The sequence below is a fragment of the Arvicanthis niloticus genome, chromosome 6, assembly GCF_011762505.2.
Source record: "Arvicanthis niloticus isolate mArvNil1 chromosome 6, mArvNil1.pat.X, whole genome shotgun sequence".
In the NCBI taxonomy this organism is placed as follows: Eukaryota; Metazoa; Chordata; class Mammalia; order Rodentia; family Muridae; genus Arvicanthis; species Arvicanthis niloticus.
Window position 1 is genome coordinate 71,834,026 of NC_047663.1, and position 27,582 is coordinate 71,861,607.

The 27,582-nt window shown below is 43.0% G+C and overlaps 1 protein-coding gene across 1 annotated transcript; it reads left to right on the forward strand.

Moving 5' to 3' along the window:
- Positions 1–18,527: 18,527 nt before the first annotated feature.
- Positions 18,528–26,097, forward strand: LOC117711562 (T-cell-specific guanine nucleotide triphosphate-binding protein 2-like). The gene is given in 3 exon segments (XM_076936977.1): positions 18,528–18,812; positions 24,688–25,940; positions 25,943–26,097. Coding segments are annotated over 2 exon segments (1,386 nt in total). The 5' UTR covers positions 18,528–18,812; positions 24,688–24,709.
- Positions 26,098–27,582: the final 1,485 nt, after the last annotated feature.

Here is a 27,582-nt window from a genome sequence, read left to right on the forward strand (position 1 = left end):
TTAAAGAACACACAATATGGATTTGATTTGCATTTTTTCTCCTCAAATGAATCCTTGATCTTTTATCTTGTGAAAGTCTTCATGGGCTTCTGCATTCTCACAGGTAGCTCTGTTTGTCCCATTGTTACTACAGGTGTTTTAAATGGGGTATCTGGTACCCGACACAGTGTAGACAAACACAGTGTAACCCAACAGAGATACCCAGAACTGGGGGTCTCAGGAGATTCTAGATATTGACAAGTTAACAATTAACACTAATACTGCCATGTACTACCCAAATCTGGATTCTTTGGTGACCATGGTAGTATTGGTGCCTTGTCATAAAGCATTTAAGCATCTCCACTTTGCTTATTCATAGGTGTATAAATGTATAGAAGATTGTTTTAAGCTAGTCACTCTGGTGGGCTCTGCCACACAAGACTTTATTTTTTACATTTATGTATTCCCTCTACTCTGTGGCCCTCCCTCTTCCCAGGCTTTAGTCAAACATTTCTCCATTCAGTTCAGTTGTCAACTCACATGAGAGAACAAGCATTGACAGCACATTCTCTTTTTGATTTTCCTCTCTAATACTCTCCACTGAACAGTCTGACTCTGGTAGCCACTGACCGGACTCTGTGTCCTGCTGCAGAAGCTCCCAAATCTACATTGTGTCCTGAAGACAAATGTGAGCATGTGGAGAGATGTGCTCTCCCACCCTCCTTAAATCCATACCCCAACTCTGTGTAGAAAACACTCACTGACCAACGTTAGCTCAGACTTTACTCTGCTTCTGTGTGCTTCAGTATTTCACAGAGGAAAGCTGTTGAAGACATCTTGTAGATAGAAGTTGTCAGCAGATGGCATGGGTTGTGAAAGCAAGCTAACCAGCCCAAGATGGCAAACATGGCTCTGACAGGCCTTGCCCTTCACCTTCATTCCCTCTGCCTTGCTAAAAACAAATAAACAAAAACCAAAGCCCATTAGATTATATTCCTAAAGCTAACCACTAAGGTCTGTCCTGTTTATTTGACTACTTCCTCTTCCTGAGGTCAACTACCAAGGCCTAGTTATCAAAGAATTGACATCCAGCAATCAAAAGCCACTTTTGGTTTCCATAATTAAGATGCCCAATTACAATTTTATACCTCATCCTAACACAGGGTTGCCCTGTTTGCCTTTATGAACTGCCATTTGCCTATGAGCCACAGGACCCTCAGGGACATATACATTTTCCCCCTTTCCCTTGTTCCCTTTCCCTTCTCCATCTAGTCTCCTGTGTCTGTCTTTTATTCCCTGCCCTTTGACCCTATGGGACAAATGAATATCTTTTGTGCTGAGAACTTGGTCTTGGAGGTTCTGAGCCAATGCCCTTTCATCCTGTCCTTGATGAAGTCTGTCTCTGAGGATGGGAGGCCCCTGGTCCTAGTTACAGGTAAGTGCATTACAAGTACACATCACTTCCCACTGATAACAACATGCTTCTGCCTCCTCAGACTGTGGCATCTTCCTAAAACCCCTGCCCCATGATTCTGGTTTATTTAGTCCATTGACAGGTTAGAATGGCTGTGGAAGCAAAACCTGTGGGAAAGGGGCTGATGTCTCGAGGCTGTGTCTCTGATATTCTGGAGACAAAGTCATCTGTTCCCCGACCATATACATCCTGTCACATTCTAAGTCTTGTCTAAGCCCTGAACATAACTCCTCCTTGGTTTCATTGTGAGAGTCACAATACAGTTCTAGGAGCCGAAGAACTGGGGTACAGCAGCTGACTTCATTATTCCTACAGACCTGATTCGAGTTTGTGTTCTACCGTATCTCATGAAGAGAAGGGGAGAAAGGTGAGCAGCCTGGATAGCAAGTTGAGACCAGGAAAGAGTGAACAATTCCTCTGTTCACACAGAATAGTCTGTGAAGAAACAAATATCCTCACCTCAGAGCTGGAACACACAAATTTCTATGATAGGAACACCACGGTCCATTCATTAGTTACAACCGAAATTCTGTGAGTCAATCATCCTGGGGCAACCAAAGGTACAAGGCACCGTCCATGGTGTGAACACGTCTGTGGATGTCTTTCCATGTGTGTTTGCCTGTGTGTTTGCAGAGTCTTCATGCATGTGTGCTTGAGTGTAACTGATGACCCAATACTTGTAGCTACACAGTAGACTCTACAGTTAACAGTCAGGTATGAATACCATGAGTTCAGCAGGTTCTTAGGCCATGGAAATGCTGTGGTAAATGACTAATGATCATATTCCTGTGAGCACAAGAGTGTTGAGCACAGGACTGAAAGGACAACATGGAGACGATCATTGCATACTACAGAACCCAGGGAAGTAAAGGAGAACCGCCTGCCATGTGCATTATGCAATGGTTAAATTTCCATGTCTTTTAACAGTGAATCCATCATTAACCAGGAAAACCGAAGGCTTTCTTTAAACAGGATAGCTTGGAAGAATTTCGGCTCTGTAGCTACAAACAGGCAGTAACTGTTTGAAGGTCTGTGCTTGCAGCCAACCTCATTGTAAACAATAGGTGACTGCAGACTCTTCACATTGGCCCATCCATGCCTGAAAAAACAAAGTATGAGAAGTGCCACAGAGACCTAAGATCAGCTCGAGTTTGTGAACATTGGGATTTCTTTTGTGTATGTGTGTGCAACCTGTGTGGGTGTGGAAAGATATATTTGGGCTTGGTTGGCTGTAACCTGGAATACATATTGAATATATTGAGTGGCTCTTACTCATTTCACTACATTGTTAAGGACAGTCACTGTAGGCTCCTTTATTGGTATCATGCTCCAAAGCTAGTGACATCACAGCTAGGCTTGACAACCACATTGTTGCCAAGGCCACTGCCATACATTCCCAGAATCCACCTGGCTACCTCACCTTTACCTGGGAGAGGTTACATTTCTGCCCATATAAAACAAGCAGAATCCCCTGACCACTCTCTCTTCTTCCATCTTCTACTTCTCTCCCTTCCCACCTTCACCCTACCTTCTGAATAACTCCCCCCTCCCCTTCGAACCATTTGGTCTGGTGTGGTCTGTTCTAAGCTGCACACAGATGTTTAACACTGGTGCTTTGGGCCGAGACCAAAGACTTCTGGAACCAAGACCTGCTGTGTAGCTGCTGGCTGTTGTGACTGTGCAGGACCAATGCCACGTGGCCTCCCGCTGCCACTGCTGCAACTGCTACACCACGTGGACTCCATCTGTTGTACCTGCTGTCACCAACCATGTGAATTTCCACTGCTGCTGCACACCATCTCCACTTACCACTGCGAGGCTCACAAAACTTCCAACACGTGAGCTGTGCCACTGCAGTCCCCAAGTGAGCTATGCAGCCAGACATGCCTACACAGACCTCACAGTTCCACCTTTCCTGATACCAGCCTGCAAATTTCGCAAACACACACTGCCATATTGATTGATAAGGAGCTCCCAATTATCGAGAGGGACCCTAGATGCCCAGACAGTGCCTGGCCAGCCTTTCCTGGCTGAAGAGTTGGCATTTCAATGCCCCAGTCCACATGACTGGCCTCCTGGCTGACCTACAACTTAGGACTTTGGCCGTTGAGTGAGTGCCCTCCTTGAAAGCAATTCACACAACCCTCCCACTCCCCAAGTTCTTGCAGCAGCTAGAAAATCCTGGTACCAGGTTGACATGCTTTCTGGGGATCTCCAGGAGTTCGCCATGGTCGAGGCCCCTAGATATTCTCGGGATGACCTGCTATCTAGGCTGCCTGCCTGATTCATTACCGACTTTTCTCTTGGGATGCCAATATAAATAGTTCAGTAACAGCGCTCCCCCCCCCCCCCCCCCGTCACTCAATGGCCGGTACATTGTCTTTGACTGTATCCCCAGACACCCCACTGGGTTGTCTCCTGAAAAACCTCACATCTCTAAAATTAATGCTTGATTTGAAGCCTTGTAAACTGATACACCTCTGCAAAAGGTCTGGATCCGGTACCCTCTAGATAATGGTTTAAAATGGTCACCTAATGGCACGCTAGACCCATTTTAAAAGGTCTTCATATATACTGCCAGCAGTCTGGTAAATGGAAAGAGGTTCCCTATATCCAAGCATTCATCTACCTTTGCTCTAATACCTTTATGTATTCTGCCTGTTCCCCACCCCAGGTTCTTTTAGCCATGAAACCTACTCAACCACCATTAGATGAAACTACACCCTTAGATCCAGCTGACGAACCACCTCTCTTCCATCACAGACTTGTTTCCATGCCGCCAAAACCCAAACTGCTTCCTTGGTTTATTCTCACCAGGATACCTCAGAATCTACTAGCTCGACCTCTCCAGACCCCTCCCCTCATTCTGTGCCAGCTTCAAGCCACTCTAATTGCCCTGCATTGGCACCAACCTTTACCCCTCCTATCACTTGTTCTAAGGCCACAGCCAAACCTCCAATTCCTTGTCCGCCAGGGACACCTAAACCAGCATCTGTCCTTCCTCTAAGGGAAGTAGCTGGAGTTGAAGGTCTGGTCAGAGTACATGTTTCTTTCTCACTGAGTGAACTTTCTCAAATAGAAATCAGACTGGTCATCCTGAGTGAGGTAACCCAATCACAAAAGAACATACATGGCATGCACTCACTGATAAGTGGATATTAGCCTAAAAGCTCACAATACTTAAGACACAATGCATAGACACATGTGAGTGCTTTGGTTTTAGTTTAGAAGGAGCAGTAAAATACTCTACCAGAGCTCCCAGGGGCTAAACCTCCAGCCTGAGAACAGAAAGGGAGGGATTCATGGCTCCACTTGTATAGGTAACTGAGGGTGGCCTCGTTAGGCAACAGTGGAAGTGGGAGGGCCATGGTCCCCGAAGGTTAGGATCCCTAGTGTTGGGAAGTATGAGAGCAGGGAGGCAGGATTGGGAGAATGATGGGAGCACACCTTCATGATAATTGGAAGATGAGATGAGGGGTTTGGGGGGAGAAAAGAAGAGGGGATAACAGTGAAAGGTAAATATCTAAAATATCCGATAAAAAAAAATAACAGATAATGGGTCTGGAAAAAAAAAAGATAGTTTACTTACTTCAAACGATTTTCAAAAGTTTCCAGGAGATGCTAATTGGTTAAGATCTTAGTTTAAGCTCTTCACAAAAGAATTTATATCTCTGTTTAATATTCTTAAGAGAGATGCAAGTCTTAATTTCCCTCAACAATTAATTGACAAAAGAGGAGTAATTTTACAAAACGTAGAAGAAGCTCTCACTAATAGATATATTATATAGATTGATTAATTGTTGGCTGTCTTATAATAGTCCTTTGATAAAAGAGATTATTAATAAAGGACTATATTTCTTTAGTGTCTTTATGACTCTCTGAGGATGGAAGGAGCATGCCTTGTTTTCTCTTAACTTTCTAAAACTGAAAGCTTATGGCAAATCTGCCGCTGATTGCCTTTGGCATTGCTGAGACCAATAAAAACTATGCCACAACTATGTGGAAGAACCCTCCTACCCTTAAAGGGAATGGCCAGGATTCAGTTCCTATATGGGGCCGAGGATTGATATGACTGTTTGATGCCACAAAAGGCACAGCTAAATGGCTGCCAAAAGATTAATGAATTAAATAGATACCCCCACAAAACCAGGCCCAATTATAAATAAGATGAATAACAATTGACATCCAGGGAAAGGAAATTTCCCTGAGAATTCCTTTCTTTTTTTTTTTCTTCCAGGTAAAAATTAACTGCCCGTGATGTCTGCTATTAGGAGTTCTAATCCTGATGCTGGCCTCCGAACTTATACTACTCAGACCTCCGATGGACCTTTGACAAGGACATCAAACAGCCATAGATTGACATCACTAATCTGAAGAAATCCCTCGTTTCGTTGTCTGATGTGATCCCCCCAAATTGTAAAGGACTCTATTGGACCTGATTTTCTCTTTTACAGTAGAAAAGACTATGTACAGCTCTAGACTGTGTATAGCCCTTAAAGAATGCTGCTTTTACATAGACAAAACAGGGGGGGTTAAAGAGAGCATGAAAAGGTCAGAGGAGGTCTTGAGAAAAGACAGAGACAGAAAGAGAAAAATGAGAGCTTGTACAAGAATTGGTCTTCAACCTCTCCAGGATTGTTAACTCTACTTCCTTCCATCTTGGGATCATTAATTGGGTTATTTTTGCTTATTTCCTTTGGTCTCTGGGCCTTAAATAGGCTAACTTTTTGAAACAACAGATAGATATAATCTGATAGCAAAATCTATTCAGATACATTATCATATGTCAATTATGGAGGACCATGAGACTCTAGATGAGGATGTTACTCTACCCAGGGTGTTCCCAAGTCCCATCTCCACCCAAACTAAAAGAGGGGACTTCTGCCCCTAGACCAAGCAGAGAGGGGCCACCCAGAATCACCTCTGTCTAGCGATCTGAATTCTTGCTTGGGCTGCGAGGCTAAGCACTGCAGGAGAATATAAATAAAAGTTAAAAATATGTTTCTGGGTTCCCTGAGGGACAAGCCTGACTGCATAGGGGTTGATGTCAAAAGTATCCCCTCTCCAGGAAAAAGACATCGGGACGGGTATGGCCCTTATGCCTCACTGAACAACGACAGGAGGACTGGAGCCATTACAAGGTCCCCTTTAATTACTGGAGGTCAGGCCTCTATCCCCGCCTTGGCAACATTAGAATCGCCACCGTCCTTCTATACTTGGAGAAGGGAGATGTCAGGGACAGCCCTGCTTATGCACTAAAGGCCTAGAGTCTGCCATGAGCCTAGGATCAGCAATGGGCCTGACTTTCATGTCTGCTAACATGGAGTCTTGGGTCTCTATGGGAAAACGCTAAAACAGAGGGCTGTAGACTATTGTAAATGGGCAGCTTTTGTTGAGGTCTGCCAGCCTGAGTAATCATAGACCTTGTGGATGGGCAGCCTTTGGCGGATAGTACCAAGTTAGATGGGGATGGGTGAATCATGGGCAGAGTTGTAGTGACCTGACCCCTGAGCCTTCACCCAGCTGATGCCCTGTTGTGGAGGATATCTGTGCTTCCTCTGAACGCCTATGCTCCTGTGTCATCCCCTTCCCCACATCTTCCATTTTTGTGTTTATAATCCCCATGTTAAAGAGTAAAAATTATGATTCGATAAAAAAACAAACACACACATACACACACAGTGTACCCCTGGTTCTGCTGACTTAGCTCCTGACAATCTATTTCCTTGTTCTCAGAAATACTTTGAATTATAAAACGTTATTGTGGTTTTTGTTGGTATGCTGGGAAAAATAATTTTTTGTTGATCTCATTTTGAACTTCAGAGTTTGTAGTGAGTTAAAATGTCCTTTAACATAATTGTGGGTCATATTTGTTTTCATGTTGTAAAATGCTGGTTAATCTGTTGAACATTTTTTAAAACTGGATTCCTTTTTGAGAATTTCATATATAAACACTGTATTTGCATGGTTTTTCCCTTTCTCTCATTCCTCCCACTTTTCCCAACTCCCCATGCTTTTGAAGTGCATCTTATTATTTGGTTATTGTTTATATATGTATACATGTATAGGTATGTATGTTTATACAGATATTGATAAATAAAGTGTTTTTTAATTAAAAAATTTTTAATAAAAATCAGACTGGGTTCCTATACCTCTAACTCCTCTGCCTTTATTAAAGAGTTCCAGTACATCACTCAATCTTATAGCTTGACTTTCCATGACGTACATATGATTCTCACTAACAATTTACTTCCTGATGAACGTAGGCAAGTTTGGGAAGAGGCAGAAATGCATGTAGATCAGATTCATCAAACAGAAGGAACATATCCAATCGGATCTGAGGCAGTTCCTGACCAGGATTCTCGATGAAATTATAATTCTGCAGGTGGTATCTTAGCTAGAGATAGAGTTATAACATGTCTTTTGACAGTCCTAAGAAAGGCAGCCTTAAAGCCAATAAACTTTGAGAAACTCCAAGAGGTTGTCCAGGACAAACAGGAAAACCCACCTCTGTTTTTAGAACACCTAACAAAGGCTTTATTGCAGTATACAAATCTGGACCCTGAAAACCCAGAAGGTAAGCAACTTCTGATGACCTACTTTTTTCCCCCAGAGCTACCCTGACATAAAAGCTAAACTTGGGAGATTAAAGAGGGGGTCCCTAACTCCACAGGCAGAAGTCTTGGTACTGACCTTCAAGGCGTACCATGAGAGAGGTGAGAAAGCCTGAAAACAGAAATACCACATGCTGGCATAGGCTATCCGACCGGCCTCAGCCACTACCCCAGACTCCTTTGAAGGCTCAGGGACCACCAGGCTCCTGCTATAAATGTGGTCAACATGGTCATTGGGCAAAGGCTTGCCCCAACCCCAGCAAGCCAAGGGGACCATGGCCTAGGTGCCATCAGAAGGGACATTGGTGTGGGGAGCTGACAGAAGGCAGATATCATCTATGCAGCTATCTTGAGCCATATACCCTGACAAGAGACTTGATTACAATAGCCTACAACAGCTGAGCACACTCTGATAAATCTTGTTTTAGATACCCAGGACTTTCCCTTGTGTGTGTAGGACTTAAAGGTGTGTGACTTAAGGGCATGACTTAGAGATCATATTTAGAGACAAGACCTAAGGGCATGACTTAAGGGCATGACAAAGGCGTGGCTTAGAAGTGAGACATATAAAAGGTAAGAGGCAGAAAGAAGAAATTATTATTAAGTATTAGACACTTGGAGTAGGCACTTGAGACTCGAGACTTGTACTTGGAAGGGTACTTGAGAGTAGACACTTGAGACAGAGAACTAGGGAGCAGGCACTTGGAAGAGAACTTGGAACTGGGAAAGAGACTAGCAACTTGGAACATAGATCAGGACTTGAGATTTATTACAGAGGAACTAGGAATTAGGACCTGAGATTTGGTACTTGGTACTAGGAACTAGGAACGTGGAGAGAAGAAGAGAGACTGAAGAATAAACGGGATTGAATCACACTCTGTCTGGTCTCCATTCTTCGAATTCATCCTCACTCTCTCCCTTGCTGAACCCCGACCCACAGACCAGAGCAGCTTGGGGCAGTGCAGGCTCTAACAGTTTAGCCCCCAAGGCTTTTGGCAGTGCAGGTTCCAACATTGAGAGAGTGGTCTACAACATTTTGGCCCCCAAACGTGGGGCAGTGCAGTTCTCAACATTTCATTGGGGTACCAGTTGACCTCATGTTGCCCAGAACAGAGGAACATCACTCCCAGAAAACCTTTCAGCTGACCTTCTAGGATTGGCTATGGAGGACTGATGGGGTCTGAGCTCTCTCGACCTGACCACGCCTATCACTAGCAGGGAGCCCCTGGTATCTATTATGGTATGTGGAAGATCCATCTCTTTCCTCAAGGACACTGGGGTCACTTACTTGGTTCTGGCGAAGTTTTGGTGACCCACTTCACCTTTGCATTTTCCTATTGTTGGTGTAGGAGGAAAACCTTACCTTTCTCACTAAACCCTCCCACTTAGTTGCATTTTTTAGGAGTGTACCTCTTACCCATTCCTTTTTTGGTAGTGCCTATGTGTCTTGTCCCCTTTTTGAGAAGGGATATTTTAGCTAAGTTGGTAGCCTCTATTTCCTTTGCTCCCCTGATTTGCCTAAACCCCAGCTCGCCAGTAGTTCCTCTGCTCCTTCTTCTAGCCAGTGAACCTACTAACACTAACATGTTATTTCCCTTACCAGCTTCTCAGGTGGACCCCCGGGTTTGGGACATCCAGAACCCCTCTGTTGCTAAACATCATTCTCCTGTTGTCATCCAGTTACCAGACTCTACCAGGTACATCACCCCAGCTCAATACCCACTCTCTCTCAAGAACCTCAGAAGACTTAAGCCTATCATTTCTGACCTCTTAAGGAAAAAACTCCTTCACCTTCACCCTATCTCTTCCCCCTTTAACATCCCTATACTAGCAGTTAAGAAACCTAATGGTAACTATTGACTGGTTCAGAACCTCAAATGCATTAATTCTGCAGTGGTTCCCCTCCATCCTGTTGTGGCTAACCCTTACACACTTCTTTCTACTATCCCCTCAGGGACTTCTCATTTTTCAGTCCTAGATCTCAAGGATGTATTTTTCTCTATTCCTCTAGATGCCCAGTCACAAGACATATTTGCCTTTACCTGGACAGATCCTGACACCTACTTTTCTACCCAACTTATCTGGACTGTTCTACCTCAGTGATTCCATGACAGCATATACCTATTTGGCCAGGCCCTGGCTTCTGACTTGCTCTCTTTATCTCTTCCTAGATCTAAGATTGTACTTTACATAGATGATGTCCTCCTCTGTAGTCCCCTCTAGAGATTAGCCAAGCTGACACCACTGCTTTTCTAAATTTCCTTTCCAGTCGAGGCTACAGGGTCTCACCTTCTGAAGTCCAACTGTTTACTCCTCAGGTCACCTATCACCTGGGACTAACAATTACCCCAACCCATAAGGCTATTACCTTAGATAGAAAGAATCTGATTCAGTCTCTAACTGTTTCTTCTACAAAGAAAGAGATTTTATCATTCCTAGGAATGGCTAACTTTTTGTGTTCCTGGGTTTCTTCCTTTTCCCTACTTTCTCGGCCCTTATATGAAGCAGCATTAGGCCCCACCCACGAACCTCTTCTCAAACCTGTTACTAAGCCCTTTCAAAGGCTCCAACAGGCCCTCCTTAAGGCCCCAGCCTTGCATCTCCCTGACCTGACTCGTCCTTTTTCCCTCTATGTAACTGAGAAGAAGGGATTTGCCCTTGGAGTCTTAGGTCACCAACTGGGACCATCTTTTGCACCTGTAGCATATTTGTCAAAAAGACTAGATCTAACCATCCAGGGATTGGCACCTTGTATTCATACCTCAGCAACTGCTGAACTCTTTAATCGAGAGTCAAAGAAACTAACCTTAGGATCGCCTATACCTGTCCTCTCTTCTCACAAACTATTACAACTCCTAACTTATAAAGGCTTACAGACTCTACCCCACTCCAGGGTTCTTTCTCTTCAGGTAGCTCTAATAGAAGACTCCACCCTCACCTTTCAATCATGCTCACCTCTCAATATTTCCAATCTTTTCCTCGACCTAATACTAACTACTCCCTATCTCACTCCTGCACTGAAACTTTAGAGTAACTATTACCTCATCCCTCACACATACAGGAGGGCACATCTCCTCAGGCCATCTCTACCTGGTATACAGATGGCAGCTCCTTTCTACATGAAGGGACCGGGAAAGCTGGCTATGCCATAGTGTCAGACACCAAGGTGGTGGAGGCACAGGCCCTTCCTGCTCATACCACCAACCAACAGGCTGAACTAATAGCCCTTACTCATGCCTTCCAACTGGCACAGGGACAATCTCTCCACATCTACACAGAGTCTAAATATGCTTTCCATATCCTCCTGTCCCACACTGCTTTCTGGAAGAAGCTCGGGTTACTTACCACAAAAAGAGGATCAGTAACTAATGCAAACCAAATTATGCCATGCTAAAAGCCTTCCATCTCCCCATAGCTATTGGGATTGTCCACTGTAGATCCCACTGGACAGATGACTCTACTGTCTCTAAGGGAAACAACCAAGCTGATGAGGCAGCTAGAGCTGTGGCCCTTAGGTTTCTACACTCATCTTACCCTCCCCAGGGCATTCTTATACTGCAACCCACATCCCTACCTACACCCCCTGACATTCATCAAACTATGTCCTATCTTCACCAACTCTTTCATCCTAACAGACAAACATTGTCTTATTTTGTTAAGACCCACCTACAGCCCACTCCTGAGGACTTAAGTTTCTTAAAATCTATCACTGCTTCTTGCAAAATCTGTCAGATGTCAGATCCCAACTCAAGGTATCGTAGCACCCCTTTTCCTACCCATCAGGCTAGAGGTTCCCTTCCTGGAACTGACTGGCAACTTGACTTTACCCACATGCCCACTGTCAAACATGCCAAGTACCTCCTGGTCTTTGTGGACACTTTCTCAGGCTGGATAGAGGCTTTTCCCACAACTAACAAAAGGGTTCAGACAGTCTCTGATCTCCTCCTCTGAGAGATCATCCTCTCGATTTGGTGTCCCAGCCTCCCTTTAGTCAGACAATGGTCCTGAATTTACTTCCCAGGTTTCTCAAATTCTGTCTAAGGCCCTAGACATCCCCTGGCATTTTCACATTCTTTAGCACCCTCAATCTTCAGGTAAGGTAGAAAGAATTAACCGCTCTTTAAAAATCACTCTTGTCAAGATGTCACAGGAACTTCATCTTGACTGGGTGAAACCCTTACCTCTGCTTTGGGCACTGACTCATAGCCTACTCCTGTGTGTGTGTGTGTGAGTCTCTGTGGAGGGCCAGTGCGTTCATCCTTTTCCTTTTCCTGAGCTGCAAGATCACCATGGCAAGTGCTCAATCGTGCTGTACTAGTAGAAAAAGAAGAGTGTCCAACATTGTGCAAATATGTGAACAAAGTCCATTTCCATTAAAATCATATGTTTAAAGAACACACGATATGGATTTGGTTTGTATTTTTTCTCCTCGAATGAATCCTGGATCTTTTATCTTGTGAAAGTCTTCATGACCTTCTGCATTCTCACAGGCAGCTCTATTTCTCCCATTGCTACTATGGGTTTGAAATGGGGCATCTGGTACCCTACACAGTGTAGACAAACACAGTGTAACCCAAGAGTGATACCCAGAACTGAGTGTCTGAGGAGATTCTAGATATTGTCAAGTTAACAATTAACACTAATATTCCCATGCACTAACCAAATCTGGGTTCTTTGGTGACCATGGTAGTATTGGTGCTTTGCCATAAAGCATTTAAGCACCTCCACTTTGCCTATTCATAAGTGTATAGATGTATAGAAGATTGTTTTAAGCTAGTCACTCTGATGGGCTCTGCCACACGAGACTTTCCTTATTTTTTACATTTATCTATTTATTCCCTGTACTCTGTGGCCCTCCCTCTTACCAGCCTCTATTCACACATTTCTCCATTCAGTTCATTTGTTTACTTATATGAGAGAACAAGCTTTGACAGCACGTTCTCTTTTTGATTTTCCTTCCTAGTACTCTCCACTAAATAGTCTGCCCCTGGTAGACACTGACCTGCCTCTGTGTCCTGCTGCACAAGCTCCCAAATCTACTTTGTGTCCTGAAGACAAATGTGAGCATGTGGAGAGATGTGCCCTCCTACACTCCTAAAATACACACCCGACTCTGTGTAGAAAACACTCACTGCTCAACATTAGCTCAGACTTTAATCTTCTTCTGTGTGCTTCAGTACTTCACAGAGGAAAGCTGTTGAAGACATCTTGCAGAAAGAAGTTGTCAGGAGATGGCATGGGCTGTGAAGGGAAGCTAGCCAGCCCAAGATGGCAAACATGTCTCTGACAGGCCTTGCCCTTTTCCTTCTTTCTTTCTGCCTTGCTAAAAACAAACAAACAAACGAAACCCATCAGTTTATATTCCTAAAGCTAACCACCAAGGTCTATCCTGTTTGTTTGACCACTTCCTCTTCCTGAGGTCAACTACCAAGGCCTAGTTATCAAAGACTTGACATCCAGCAATCAAAAGCCACTTTTGGTTCCCATAATTAACATGCTCAATTAAAATTAAATACCTCATCCTAGTGCAGGGTTTCCCTGTTTGCCTTTATGAACTGCCATTTGCCTATGAGCCACAGGACCCTCAGGGACATATATAATTTGCCCTTCTCCCTTATCACCTTCCCCTTCTCCCTCCATCTAGTCTCCTGTGTCTGTCTTTTATTTCCTGCCCTTTGACCCTATGGGACAAATGAATCTCATTTGTGCTAAGAACATGGTCTTGGGGGTCCTGAGCCAACGCCCTTTCATAATGTCCTTGATGAAGTCTGTCTCTGAGAATGGGAGCCCCCTGGTCCTAGTTACAGGTAAGTACATTACAAGTACACATCACTGCCCACTGATAACAATATGCTTCTGCCTCCTCAAACTGTGGCATCTTCCTAGTACCCCCGACCCCTGACCATGGTTTACTTAGTCCATTGACAGGTTAGAATGGCTGGGAAATCAGAACCTGTGGGAAAGGGGCTGATGTCTCGAGGCTGTGTCTCTGATATTCTGGAGACAAAGTCATCCCTTCCCCCAGCACACACATCCTGTCACATTCTTAGTTTTGTCTAAGCCCTGAACATAACTCCTCCTTGGTTTCATTGTGAGAGTCATAATACACTTCTAGGAACTGAAGAACTGGGGTAGCAGCTGACTTCATTATTCCTGCAGACATTACTTGAGTTTCTGTCCTACCATATCTCAAGAAGAGCAGGGGAGGGAGGAGAGTAGCCTGGATAGCAAGTTGAGACCAGGAAAGAGTGAACAATTCCTCTGTTCACACAGAGGAATAGAGTCTGTGAAGAAACAAATATCCTCACGTCAGAGCTAGGACACACAAATTTCTATGAGAGGAACACCAGGGTTCATTCATTAGTTACAATGGAAATTCTGTGAGGCAATCATCCTCGGGCAACCAAACGTACAAGGCACCATCCATGGTGTGAATATGTCTGTGGATGTCTTTCCATTTGTGTTTGCCTGTGTGTTTGCACAGGGGTCAGTCTGCATGCATGTGTGCTTGTGTGTAACAGATGACCCAATACTTGTACACCAGCCTCTACAGTTAACAGTCAGGTATGAAGACCATGAGTTCAGCAGGTGCTTAGCCCATGGAAAGGCTGTGGTAAATGACTAATGATCATATTCCTGTGAGGACAAGAGTGTTGAGTACAGGACTGAAAGGACAACATGGAGATGATCGTTGCATACTACAGAACCCAAGAAAGTAAAGGAAGAACTGCCTGTCATGTGCATTATGCAATGGTTAAATTCAATGTCTTTCCACAGTGAATCCATCATTAACCAGGAAAATCAAAGGCTTACTTTAAACAGGATAGCTTGGAAGAGTTTCAACTCTGCAGCTACAAACAGGTAGTAACTGTGTGAAGGTCTGCACTTGCAACCAACCTCATTGTAAACAATAGGTGACTGAAGACTCTTCCAATTGGCCCAGTCATGTCTGAAAAACAGCAAAGCATGAGAAGTGCCCCAGAGACCTACGATCAGCTCGAGTTTGTGAACCTTGGGATATCTTTTGTGTCTGTGTGTGCAACCTGTGTGGGTGTGGAAAGATATATTTGGGCTTGGGTGGCTATAACCTGGAATACATATTGCATATATTGAGTGGCTCTTACTCATTTCCCTACGTTGTTAAGGACAGTCACTGCAGGCCCCTTCACATGAGAAACTGTGAGCACGAGCCAGGGAACGGCCCAGGTCCAGCTCTGGGTATGGATTACTGCCAGTTCTGCACAGGACCTACTGAGTGGGAGGTGAGCAAACCAAGCCCTGGCCAGGGAGCACTGGCTCCCCCTCCTCCCACCAAACCTCAAGTCAGGATTGTTCCAAGTTCAGCAAATAAATGCAGCATCACAATGAAATAAGAACAGTCCAGGGCAGGGCATCTGCATGCATGGGTGAGGCTTGGGAACCAATGCTCAGAGCTGAGAGAAAAGGAAAAAGTCAGCTCTGCTGGGGATTTGTGAGCTAGAGATGATGGAAGTCTCAGGGGAGGCCAGAGGTCTGAATGAGAAAATCCAAGGTAAGCACTCACAGTTCTTAAAGATGGAACAGAAATGTCTGAACACACACACACACACACACACACACACACACACACACACACACACAAGAATGCACACTTCCAGCCCAGCATTCACTCTCTTCTCTGATCTCCCTTTCACACACAGTCCCAGGAATCCTAAAGGTTTGCCCCATGTTGGAATCCAGTATCCAACTGTGTTTTTGTTTTAATTCTTCCACCCACCACTAAACTCAGCAGAGCCTGTCATAACCACTCCCAGATCCTTTTTATCCTCCTAACAGCAGGAAGTGGTACAGACCTTTCAAAACTTCTGAAAGTCCAGTGAAGATTGAAGTGACAACTGTCACTGCTTCTAACTAAGATATCACAGTGGAGTAACAGAAAGATGTGTGTCATTTTAGTTTATCAACCTCAGTAATTTATGTCATAATGCATATACTTATGAATAATGTTACCACAATTGATTTTAAAAGAAAGAAAGAAAGAAAGAAAGAAAGAAAGAAAGAAAGAAAGAAAGAAAGAGTGTCCAGAGTCATTGCTGAGAACAGGAGGATGTCACAATTACAGCTCTGTAGGGAGAGGATGCTGGGGCCTGAGGCTGCCCTCAGCCCTTGATAGATGAACTGGGAGAAGCAGACACTGGGAGCTCAGGGGAAAGTAGAACTGAAAAAGAGCAGCCTGGGTTCTGAGCAACAGAGGAATCTGAAGGCGATCCCTAGATATCTGCAAACATGTGGACCAAGGTGTTTGGTGCTGGGTATGACAAGTTTTCAGGAATGGAGGAAGACAGGAAGGAAAAGGTTTGCCAGGGAAGGGGCACTGAGACCAAGACAATGGTATAAATTGTGTCCAGGGACAGGTGGGTGTAAAGGGACAAATTTTATCCTGGGTGATCACAACACACACATGTCTGCTCACCCCAGATAGGGACCCCACCACAGACCAAGGAACAGATACCACCAAAGTCCAACTTGTTGAGCCAATGGGTTTGATTGGGGTTTCCAACAGCAGCAGGAAATACTCAAAGACAGCTGCATCACCAAGGCCCGCCCCTGCATGAGTGACAGCTCAGGAAAGCTGGGAACCTGGAGCAGCTTAGCAGGTCAGAGAGTATCTTTACAAGTGATTCTGGTCTAACCCTCTTCCAGACATCTCGCTGGCTTTCTGCTTCTCACAGGAAGCTGGTCTGGATGCAGAGTCTTCTGTGCAGCTCAGCTTCTCTAGTCTGAGAGGGACTCTCAGCTTTTATTGCTTACCCTGGCAGGGAAGGTTCTAGTTAGTTCCAGTACTTCTGCTTTTGTCTGCCCATGCCTGGGACCTCATATTCATTCTCTCTCTCTCTCTCTCTCTCTCTCTCTCTCTCTCTCTCTCTCTCTCTCTCCAACCTTTTCCTCTTTACCCACCTTCCTAGTAAGATCCTGCCAGTAGAGCTGCCCTGAACCTCTGAGAGCACAGTGGCTCATTTTTCTGCCCCATGCACTGTCTTTACTGGGAGTACTAGTTTCTGATCCCATGCATATGTCCACACTCTATTAAAATGACCCCAAGGGTGCATTACATTGTAAGCCACCCTTGCCAACCCTAGTCCTGGCCTCACCAGGCACAGAGTTTCTAGTCAAAAAAGGCACAGACTGTAGGGAAAGGAGGCTAATCTAGTGCTCCAACATTTTTCTATGTGATGCGATGGGTCTGTGGTCATTCGGACAGTAACTAAACTGACAGGAGTTTTGGTTTTAATAAATTAGAGGTGTTTTATTAGGAAAGAGACTGACCAAGCCGAAACCAGAGAGAACTCTCTAGGTAAGGCCCCAGATGTTGTTAGCCAAAGAATTATAGAGGAGAAAAAATAGCAGTTATTATTTGGGGATCAAAATAACTCTAATCTTATCTGGGTGTGGCAAGCCTTGATTATGTAACAGACTTCAGCAGGGTCCTCATCCATCCTAGCAAGCAGTTCATACAACAGCAGAGCTTGGCAGTTAGCTTTGTTTATTTGTGACACATTACTTAGTAAGGTTATCTAGGGCAGTGAAAAATTGTTGGTCAATTAGCAATTTTTAAAGGCTAACCCAACTGAACCAGGGAGTCGTCCACCTTGCCAGCTGACAGAGTACATTCAAAGCAGAACTAACTTCCTCATGGCTTAGACAAGCTAAAAATAATTTTGTTTTTACAGAATGTAGCACAATAAACTTAACACATTAGTCATAATGTTCACAGTCACCATGAGTTTTTTTATGAGTGACCAGGGAGAAAGATAATCAATTGGTAAAGAACTGCCTTTCAACGAGAAAGTTATGACTTAGATACACAGAATCCACATAACAGACAGGCATAGTAGAGTGAGTTTGTAATTCCAGCACTGAGGAAGGAGGCAGGCATATCCCTGAAGCTCGCTGTCAGCCACCCATGCCTAATTGGTGAAGTCCAGGCCAGTGAGGATGTCTGTCTCAAAATAAGAAGAATGATATCTGAGAAACAAAAGCATCTACACACACATGTCCACCACATATACACACAGACACACAGACACACACACAGACACACACATGAGAGAGAGAGAGAGAGAGAGAGAGAGAGAGAGAGAGAGAGAGAGAGAGAGAAGAGGAGACAAAGAATGTCAACAGAATAAGCACAGGGCAGGGATACAGCAAGTGTCTGCAATCACTGAACCATGGGCTCACTGAATCTGAAAGTCAGTACTGCCCAGCAACAGATGACATCATCTGAAAACAGGGTCTTGAGGTAGGGAAGCAGAATGGACAGTGGAGGGAGGAGCCATGACACTGGGCTAAGCTACCAAAGTACCCACCAAGCTCTTAGGAAGCTCTGTTGTTGGCCACTATAGATTAGCTCCACCTCCCTCTCTGTAGAAGGATGTGAAACCTTTTCAGCTGAATGTGTAAGCCTGACAGGGAGTTCACAGAATAGAAAACAAAACCAACCCTCGGTGCAGTCCCTTCCTTCAGGAGCAAGGCAGGTAGGATTCAGATCTAAGAATTGCAGAACAGAGACTGTGTAGACTGAGATCTGAAAACATCTGCCTTTGCTTCCCAGCTGTTCTTCTCTTCAGAACACCGAGACACCAACACTCTCCATCCCATCTGTTTCCTGAATGTCCCAGCTCAGAGGAGTCCATAGAGAGCTATCACAGTGACCTTGCTCCTAGACAAGAGGTGACATCACAGGAGGACCATTGGAGCAGGAGCAGGTATGTAAAGCTTGATCAGAAATCCTACTTACTTGTGGTCTCAGGGGAAGTCCCCTGGAACCAGGGCAGAGGATCTTCTGTTATGGTTTATTTCACTCAGTGGTTGTTCACAGAGAGGCCCTTCTCTGTATTCTGTACTACAAAGCACCCCCAACCCACCAGCCAGGCAGCAACAAACTTCCCTATCATCCACACATCCTGGGTCTGTTGCTCTTCTGATGCTAGCTTGACATTGGAGAAAGATGACATCTTGTGTGACCAGATTCCTCAGAGTCATTACAGGAACCTGTTTCTGGTGGAGGGTTGTTGTTATTTTTGTTTTGGTTTTGGTTGTGACTGGATCACACTGTGTGCCTCTGGCTTGTCTAGAATCTGTAATCAGGCTGGCCTCAAACTCAAGGAGATCCAGCTACCTCTGCTTCTCTGTCTCCTAGGGCTGAGATTAAAGATATGCCCAACAACACCCAGCTATATTGGAGCCATTTTATTTACCACAGGGGGATAAAATTGTATCCAGAACACCCATGACTATTTCCTTGTATAGAAGGGAACTATGAGAAGCCATTATCAACATAACCAGCACTAACAATACCTTGACTGTTTGGCAGTGTTTCGGGAGACTTCATAGTCATCAAATCATGGGGAGTAGCCCACTATTGAGGCTAGGATTTCCTTGAGTAGACTTTGGCTTCTGGGAGCAGTTTCATTCACCCACTCATGTTCAAACTTTATTTTTTATGAAGTTGAAAAAGGAGCATATTTCCTTATAACTTGTTCAAACATACCGGTTTTTCACTGGCTCCATCACAGCCAGCCCTGTGCCGCAGCTCTCTGGCTGTCCCCTCTGTTCAAACTTCTCAGTTTCCATTATTCAACTGTCCACTTGTATATCCCATATATGCTACTATCTATCTGACCCAAAGCTATTTGTACCCCTCTTATGGGCCCCCTTCCAGTTTGCTAGCCTCTGCAAACACTTCCTGCTACATAAATGTACATACCTAAAAATGAGAAGCTGAAATCCACATATGAGAGAGAACATCAGGTTTGACTTTGTGACACTGGTGACCTCACTTAACATTTAGTAGCTCTGTCAGTTTGTCTGAAAGTTATACACTTCCATTGATATTGTGCAGGAATCCAGTTCCATTGTGTCTCTGTGGCACATTCTCATTATCCACTTATCATCTGGGCTGATTGCGTTTCCCAGCTATTGTCACTAGAGCAGTGATGAACATCATGCTCCAGGGTCTCTGTGCTAGGATAGAGAGTCCTTCAGGGCTACACTCAGGAGTGGTGTCACTGATTCCATAATGGCTGTGCTTGCTTACAACCCCACAGCAGCAAATAAGGATTCCCCTTCCCCTACATCCACACCAGCATCTGTTGCCATGTTTTCTCTTGATGAAAGGCTCTCTGACTCAGGTGAGATGAAATCCCAAAGTAGCTGCAAGTCTCACGATTTAATGGCTGAGGATGCTGAACACATTAATATATATGCCATTTGTGTTTTTTCTTCTGAGAATTCTGTTCAGTTACATGTCCATGTTTAGATAGAACTGTTTGTTTTCTTATTGATCATGGTTTTTTTAAGTTCTTTGCATATTTTGAATATTAATCTTCTGTTGAATGAATTGCTAACAATGGTCTTTTCCCTTCTAGCAATCTGTCTCTTTACTTGTCTGTTTCCTTTGCTGTACAGAAGCTTTTAATTTCCATGAGCCCCTGCTTGTAGTCATGGCCTCATTTCCTGAGCAGCTGGAACCCTACTGTGAAAGTCCCTACCTACCCCTACTTCTTAAAGTGTTTTTCTTTCTAGAGTTTTCTTTTAATTTATATGAGTACACTGTAGCTATCTTCAGACACACCAGAAGAGGGTAACAGATGGTTGTGAGCCACCATGTGGTTGCTGGGAATTGAACTCAGGACCTGTGGAAGAGCAGTCAGTGCTGTTAACCTCTGAGTCATCTCTCCAGCCCACTCAGTTAATTTTATTAACCAGCCATTTTTATGACATGAATTCTTCTACTCTTTTAGCATGAGTAGCATTTTTTTAATGTCTTCAATTTTTTTTGGAAGCCTTTAAAGCTTTCATTTTAGAGGGCCTGTCCCACCTTGGTTAGGCTTATTCCAAGGAAAGTTATAGGGGTGAAGGTGCTGGCTAGTAGTGTAAATGAGATTAATTTCCAGGTTCTTCTTTAGCATGTATGTCATTAGTGAAGATGAAGGCAACCAAGATTTGTATGTTAATTTTAAATGCTGTCACTTTGCTGAAATGATTCTAAGACTTCTCTGAGGAAGACTTTAGGTTATCTTCTAGTGAGAACCTTATATTATCTTTGACTGTTACCTTTTCTATTTATGTATTTTTTATTTTTCATAGGTCTTACTGTTCTTGCTTAAGACCTCTACTAAACTGAATAAAGAGTGGATAATAAATGGAAACCCTCATCTTCTTCCTGTGCTCTGTGCATTTGCTTGGAGTTTTTCTTATTTGGCACAACATTGGTTATGTTGAGATGTGCTCTCTCCTTTCCCAATTTCTTCAGGACCTTATCATGAAGAGCAAGTTTGATTTCCTCAGATCGTTAGTCTCTGGGAGGCTTGTCCCCAGCCTGAGATTACCTCTTCCCTCTGGGGCCTCATGTGTGCCCTGTTTCCTAACATCTACCTGATTCCCCTGTGGCCAACATGAACTTAGAAAACAAGTCTGGCTAAACATCTACTATCTTCCTACTTTCCTCTAAAACTGCCATCAAACGCCATCAAGCCATAACGGGCCTTGGACTTGCTCTATATAAGGGACATGTGTTCCAATCTGGGATGCCCAAAACACAGATACAGCTCTGTGTGACTGGAATCAGGGGGGACAGACAGGAAATCAGTCATCTGTAGATGATGTGTTGAAAACTGTCTCTATAATGCAACTATTAAGATCCATGACTGCTGGCCATTCATCTTACCTTTCTCTCAACTAGGATGATATAGCTAGAATATTCTCATTTCTACATAGTTTAGGTCAAGGTTCTCCACAAGAACAGAACTGCTAGCAAGAATCTATATGCATTAAAAGAGATTTAATAGAGTGGCTAACCACCTGTGATCTGGCCAATCTAACGATAGATGTCTCCTGAAGGAAAGGCCAAGAACTCAGTCCATAAGGCTGAATGTCACAGCTGGCCTTCAGTGTACACTGGAAACCCTAAGAAGTGGGCTCTAATACCAGTGAAGGAATGCCTCAGCAGCAGAATGGATAAACTTGTCTGAGCAAATGAGAGGAAGCAGGCAAACAAGAAAAGTCTGCTTCCATGTCCTTTTCTGTGGGCTGCCACCAGAAGATGTAGCCTAGAGTTAGGATAGATCTTCCAACCTCAAATGACCCAATGTATAAAAATGTCCCACAGGTTTACCCAGCTGATTGGGTTTCAGTTCATTCCAGATGGAGTCAAGTTGACTACCAAGATGAGACATCACATGGAATATATTAAAAGACAGATCTACAACACATACTTATGTTGGGGTCTACGAGTTGCCCTGCAAACCACAGTACACACCAATCTCAGTGAGCCATGAATTGTTTATGGAGAATTTGTGCCAGAACTGATCATTCAGTTTCATAGACCAGACTTGGGATCCAACTAACCTTGAGCCAGATTCATACAGAGCTTTGAAGCCTGAAATCCACAAATCTCTGTGCCAAGTTATTCCACTAATCTGCATTCAGGGATAGGAGACTTCCTAAAGAACATATATTTGTGCCATCCTTATCCTGTCCTCATTTCTTGGGTTATTCAACTGTGACAGGGTGACTTGATTTGCCTAGCATTCATGTCCTAACTTGCCAACCAGCTGTCAGTTACCAATGCACATAGCAGAAAGTAGGATGTCAGTTCCCAGGGATGTCTCGACTCCAGGCTTATTGTGACTAACTATATAAAGCAGTTCTAATTGGCTGCTGTTATGATTGGTTTCCAAGAACAATAAAGCATACAACATAACAGACTTTGGGTGAACATTTAACTCAGGCATGAAAAAGTTTTTAGTAACAGCACATAATACAGTTTCTATGTAACAGTTGTAACAGCATATGAGAAAGTTTGTTTGTAATGGCATAAAATGAATGGCTAGCCAAGCAGTAGATATCCAGGCCATAACAACTTAGTTTTTCCACTACCTCATCTTCTAGCAGCTGTTAGGAAAGACCACTAGGAAAAAGGACACCAAAGATCTTGGAAGCTGAGTGTTTTTGTTTGTTTTTCCTGACAAAGTTCCCTGTATAACATCCCTGGATGTTCTTGAATTCACTTTGTAGACCAGGCTGACCTTGAACTCATCTGCATGCCTCTGCCTCTGTAGGCCATGGTCTTCTTTGGGAAAAACACACATACGTTTTTGTAAGGTTAGCTTCAACCTGTGAAAGACAACATGTGCTATTTGTTTTTCCAAGGTCCATATTCTTTTCTCTGATCAACAAATTCCAGTTACACTAATTTTTTTTTGAAAATGTCATGGTTACATTTTCTTCACAATTGCATAGAACTTTATTTTATACATGTTCCATAATTTCTTTGACCATTTATCTGTATATAAATATCTACACTAAACTGATTTTATACTGACGATCAACACAGCAGCTATAACTATGGATGTGCTTGCATCTGTGTAGTCTGTTGACTAACAGTCCTTCAGGTTGAAGTGAGTAGTCTACCTGATCAATTCTGTACAGTGATCAATTTCTGAAGGAACTGCACCAACTTTGAACAGTTAATATGGTTCCACTTTTCTACAATTTTTTGTTGGTTGTGGTTTCTTGGTAGTACCAATCTGATTTAATTGTCCTTTCTCTAATAGTTCAGGATATCGAGTAAATTTTCAAGTATGTATTACTCATTTTATTTAGTCTCTTGATGGCTGTCTCTACTGCTCATTAGCACACTAACTGACTGAAAGTTTGAATTTTTACTGTTTCAGCAATTTTTTATATTGTCAAAACACTTCTCTCCTCCCCCAGTTCTCACATCACTTCTGTTACCTCTTCTGCATTGCACTAAGCTTTAGAGGCCATAATTTATGTATCATGTTTATGGCTGAGTATTCAAAAGTCACTTCTGCTCAACTCTTGGACCATTATGACTTAATCTACAGTTAGTCTTACTCACAATACACAGCAGCTTCTGTGGCCATACCAGTTCATGGTTACAAATATACATAAATACGTAGATGGCAAATTGATGGGAATATTATGGTCATTCCACAAAACAACAGTAGCAGCTTTCCCACTACAGACTATGGCCACCACATCCACATGGTCTTCATTCAGCACCAAAGAGTGAAAAGAGTTTGGTAGATATCAAAGTCACAGGAAACCAAAGAAGGATAGATCAAGAGTCTCCCACATCCTTAAGACTCCTCCTTCTGACCAGGAGCTGAGCTCTCCAATTGAATTAGCTACCATTCATGTCAGTTATTAAAGTAAAACTCAAAACCTGAAAGCCAGTGTGCATGTCATAATATGACCTTATTTGGAGAGACTGACAGAGCTTTGAACTCAATGAATTTCTTTTCCAGAAAACATCTTGGTATCATAGCTCAGGCTAAGCTCAAACTTCTGGTTCATTGCACAACCTTGGTAATGCTGCTAATACAGGCTTGAATTTGATCTTGAAAAACTAAAAACACTGTAAAGAAGAAAATAGTCAAAAATTAAGGAGTGTGAGTCAAACCTAAATTTAAAGCTAAAGTGCTGTTTAGTCCTGTACATTTGATTGAAGGAAAGAAAGTTCCTATTTATAATGTGGAGCAGATGCTGGGCCCTACCCATTGGTTGTTCTTGCTGAACTAATTGGATGAGCTTACTGGTTCTTTCCTCCCTTAGGTATCATCAATATTTTCCAGGCATGGGTCAGACTTCATCTACTACACCCCCTGCAAAAAAGGATCCTGATTTGACCTCCAGCTTGGGCACAAATCCTCAGAATTTCAAGCTGAAAACCAAAATCCTGTCTCAGGAATTAATCACCTTCATTGAATCATCCCTAGAGGAAGGAAACCTTCGGGAAACAGTTTCTTCAATCAGCAGTGCTCTGGGTGACATTGAGAAAGCCCCACTGAACATTGCAGTGATAGGGGAAATGGGGGTTGGAAAGTCCAGTCTCATCAATGCTCTACAGGGAGTAAAAGCGGATGAAGAAGGTGCAGCTGCTACTGGGGTGGTATGTACAACCACTGAGAGAACACCATACGCATATGCAAAAATTCCCAGTGTGACACTATGGGACCTGCCTGGTATTTCATTTTTTGCCTTGCATCCATATAATTTTTTGAAGAAAATCAACTTTGAGGAATATGACTTCTTCATTATTGTCTCTTCTGGACGCGTTAAACTTGATGATGAAAACCTTGCCAAAACCATTGTGCAAATGAATAGGAGTTTCTATTTTGTTCGAACCCATACAGATATTGATCTAAAGATGGAAAAGAAGTTTAAACCTATGACATTCAATAAAGAGAACACGTTAAACAAGATTAGAAATACTGTTTCAAGTATACTTAAGGAGGTTACCCACCAGGAGCCTCCAGTCTTCTTAGTCTCTAACTTGGATGTGTCTGACTTTGACTTCCCAAAGTTGGAAACCACCCTTCTGAGAGAGCTCCCAGCCTACAAACGACACATGTTCATGCACACTTTGTCAATTGTTACGGAGTCCACTGTAGACCGGAAGAGGGATATGCTGAAACAAAAGATCTTGAAGGAATCCAGAATGCCAAGGGCTACCATGCCACTGAGGGGACTGACCCAAAATGACCTAGAGATGTTGGAACAGACTTTGAATGACTATAGATCTTCCTTTGGCCTGGATGAGGCATCACTGGGAAACATCGCTGAGGATTTGAACGTGACACTGGAGGAACTCAAGGCAAACATTAAGTCTCCACATTTGTTCTCACATGAGCCTGGTACATCCATAACAGATAAATTATTGAACTACGTTAGACATTCTTCCTTTTCAAAAGTTTTCCACTTGCAAAATTATTTCATAGACACGGTTGCTAGCGATGTTAAAATTATCCTCAGTAAAGAAGAGCTTTTGACAGAGAAGGTGAGCTCATTCTACTCTAAAGCCTCTCTATGTTGGGGGAGGCCATGGGAAAAAATAGTGTTTCCACAGTTGTTCCAGAAAGCACCTTTCTATTTCACTTCGTTGAGATGTTTCAAAGTGAGTCTGATAAATTTTGTCATATCCATTTTATGCACTCGTTGACATCCTGGCGTCTCTCTAGTTGAGAATTTCATGTGATTCTCTCTTAAGGCTCTTCATTATAAATCATCTCATTACTGTGGTGTTAATTTGCTTTGTTTTTAAGAAGTATTTCAGTTAGATGGAATGCTACTTGGCAGTTTGCTTTTGATTCCTATGCTTTACGGACCCCATGTGGGAAAATCTGATGAAGTTTTTCATGCCCATTTCCCTTTAAGACCTTCAAGGTTTCCAACTTATATTAAGCTCTTTAGCCCACTCAGGGTTGGTTTATGTATAGGGTGAAGGTTGAGGGTCAAGGATAAGTCTTGCCTGATGTCCAGTTTGCCCAGTTCCATTCTTCAAACCATGTGCCGTTTGTGCAGTATAAGTATTTTGACGCCTTGATAAGATATTGACTGACTATAGATGCATTCTGTTGTTTGTACTGTTATGGATAAATTTCTGGGTCCACCCTTCCTGTCAGTTTGTTGGACTATAGGTCTGTCTTCGTACCACTATTGGGCTGTTTTTGTCACTGTGGCTCTGTGCTATGCCTTAAAATCCGGTATTGCAGTGACTCCTAGACCCTATGGTTCTGATCAAGATTGTTTTGGCTATTTGCAGTCTTCTCTGTTCCTAAGTGAGTTTGGGATTCCACAGTCCAGTTCTACACTACTGTCATTGATGTTTTAGTTGAAATTGCATTGAGTCTGTAGATCACTTTGTGAAGTATGAACACTTTGACAACATTAAGGTTTATAAACTATAGACATGGGAATCTTTGCATCTTTGTTGCCTTCTTTGAGATTTCCTTCATCTCTGCTTTGGGGGATCTTGCTACATTGGTTACTTATTGAAACTTGATTGCTTCCTTTCTTGCTTGTTTTCTACCTTCCTTTCTTCCTACCTTCTGACTCTGCCTTCTTATCTGGTATGTCTGTGTTGTGTCTATTGACTTTTAAGATTTCTTTCAAAATGTTACATTTCTGAATTTCTCAGGCAAATCTTAAGTTTTTGTTTTCATCTCATTCATCAGTATTTTCTTGGATCTCATTGTGTTTTTTTTCTATGTCATTACATTTTTAGTGCAAGTACGAAACAGTGAGTTTTATTATGGCATTTCTATACATGTATGCCATTATACACTGTCATTCATTCTTATCTGTTCTCATTCATTCATTTACCTACTGACCTCTGCCATGCTCCCACTTATCTACCTAGTTCCCTTTTACCCTCAAAAGTCCCTTCTTGATGTTTCTGTCATACATACTCTATTGCTCATCAGATACATTTCCTTCTTCAACATTTCTCACCTCTCATGTGATTGAGATTTTTTTTTCATTATTTATGAAGTATTTGACAGAAATTTTATCTACTACAGTTTCTTTGAAATATTTTTAAATATTCATTCATACTTTTCTTTTTATATATGAGTCTTCATACACACTCAAACAGAGAATCAGATCCCATTATAGATGGTTGTGAGCCACCATATGGTTGCAGGGAATTGAACTCAGGACCTCTGGAAG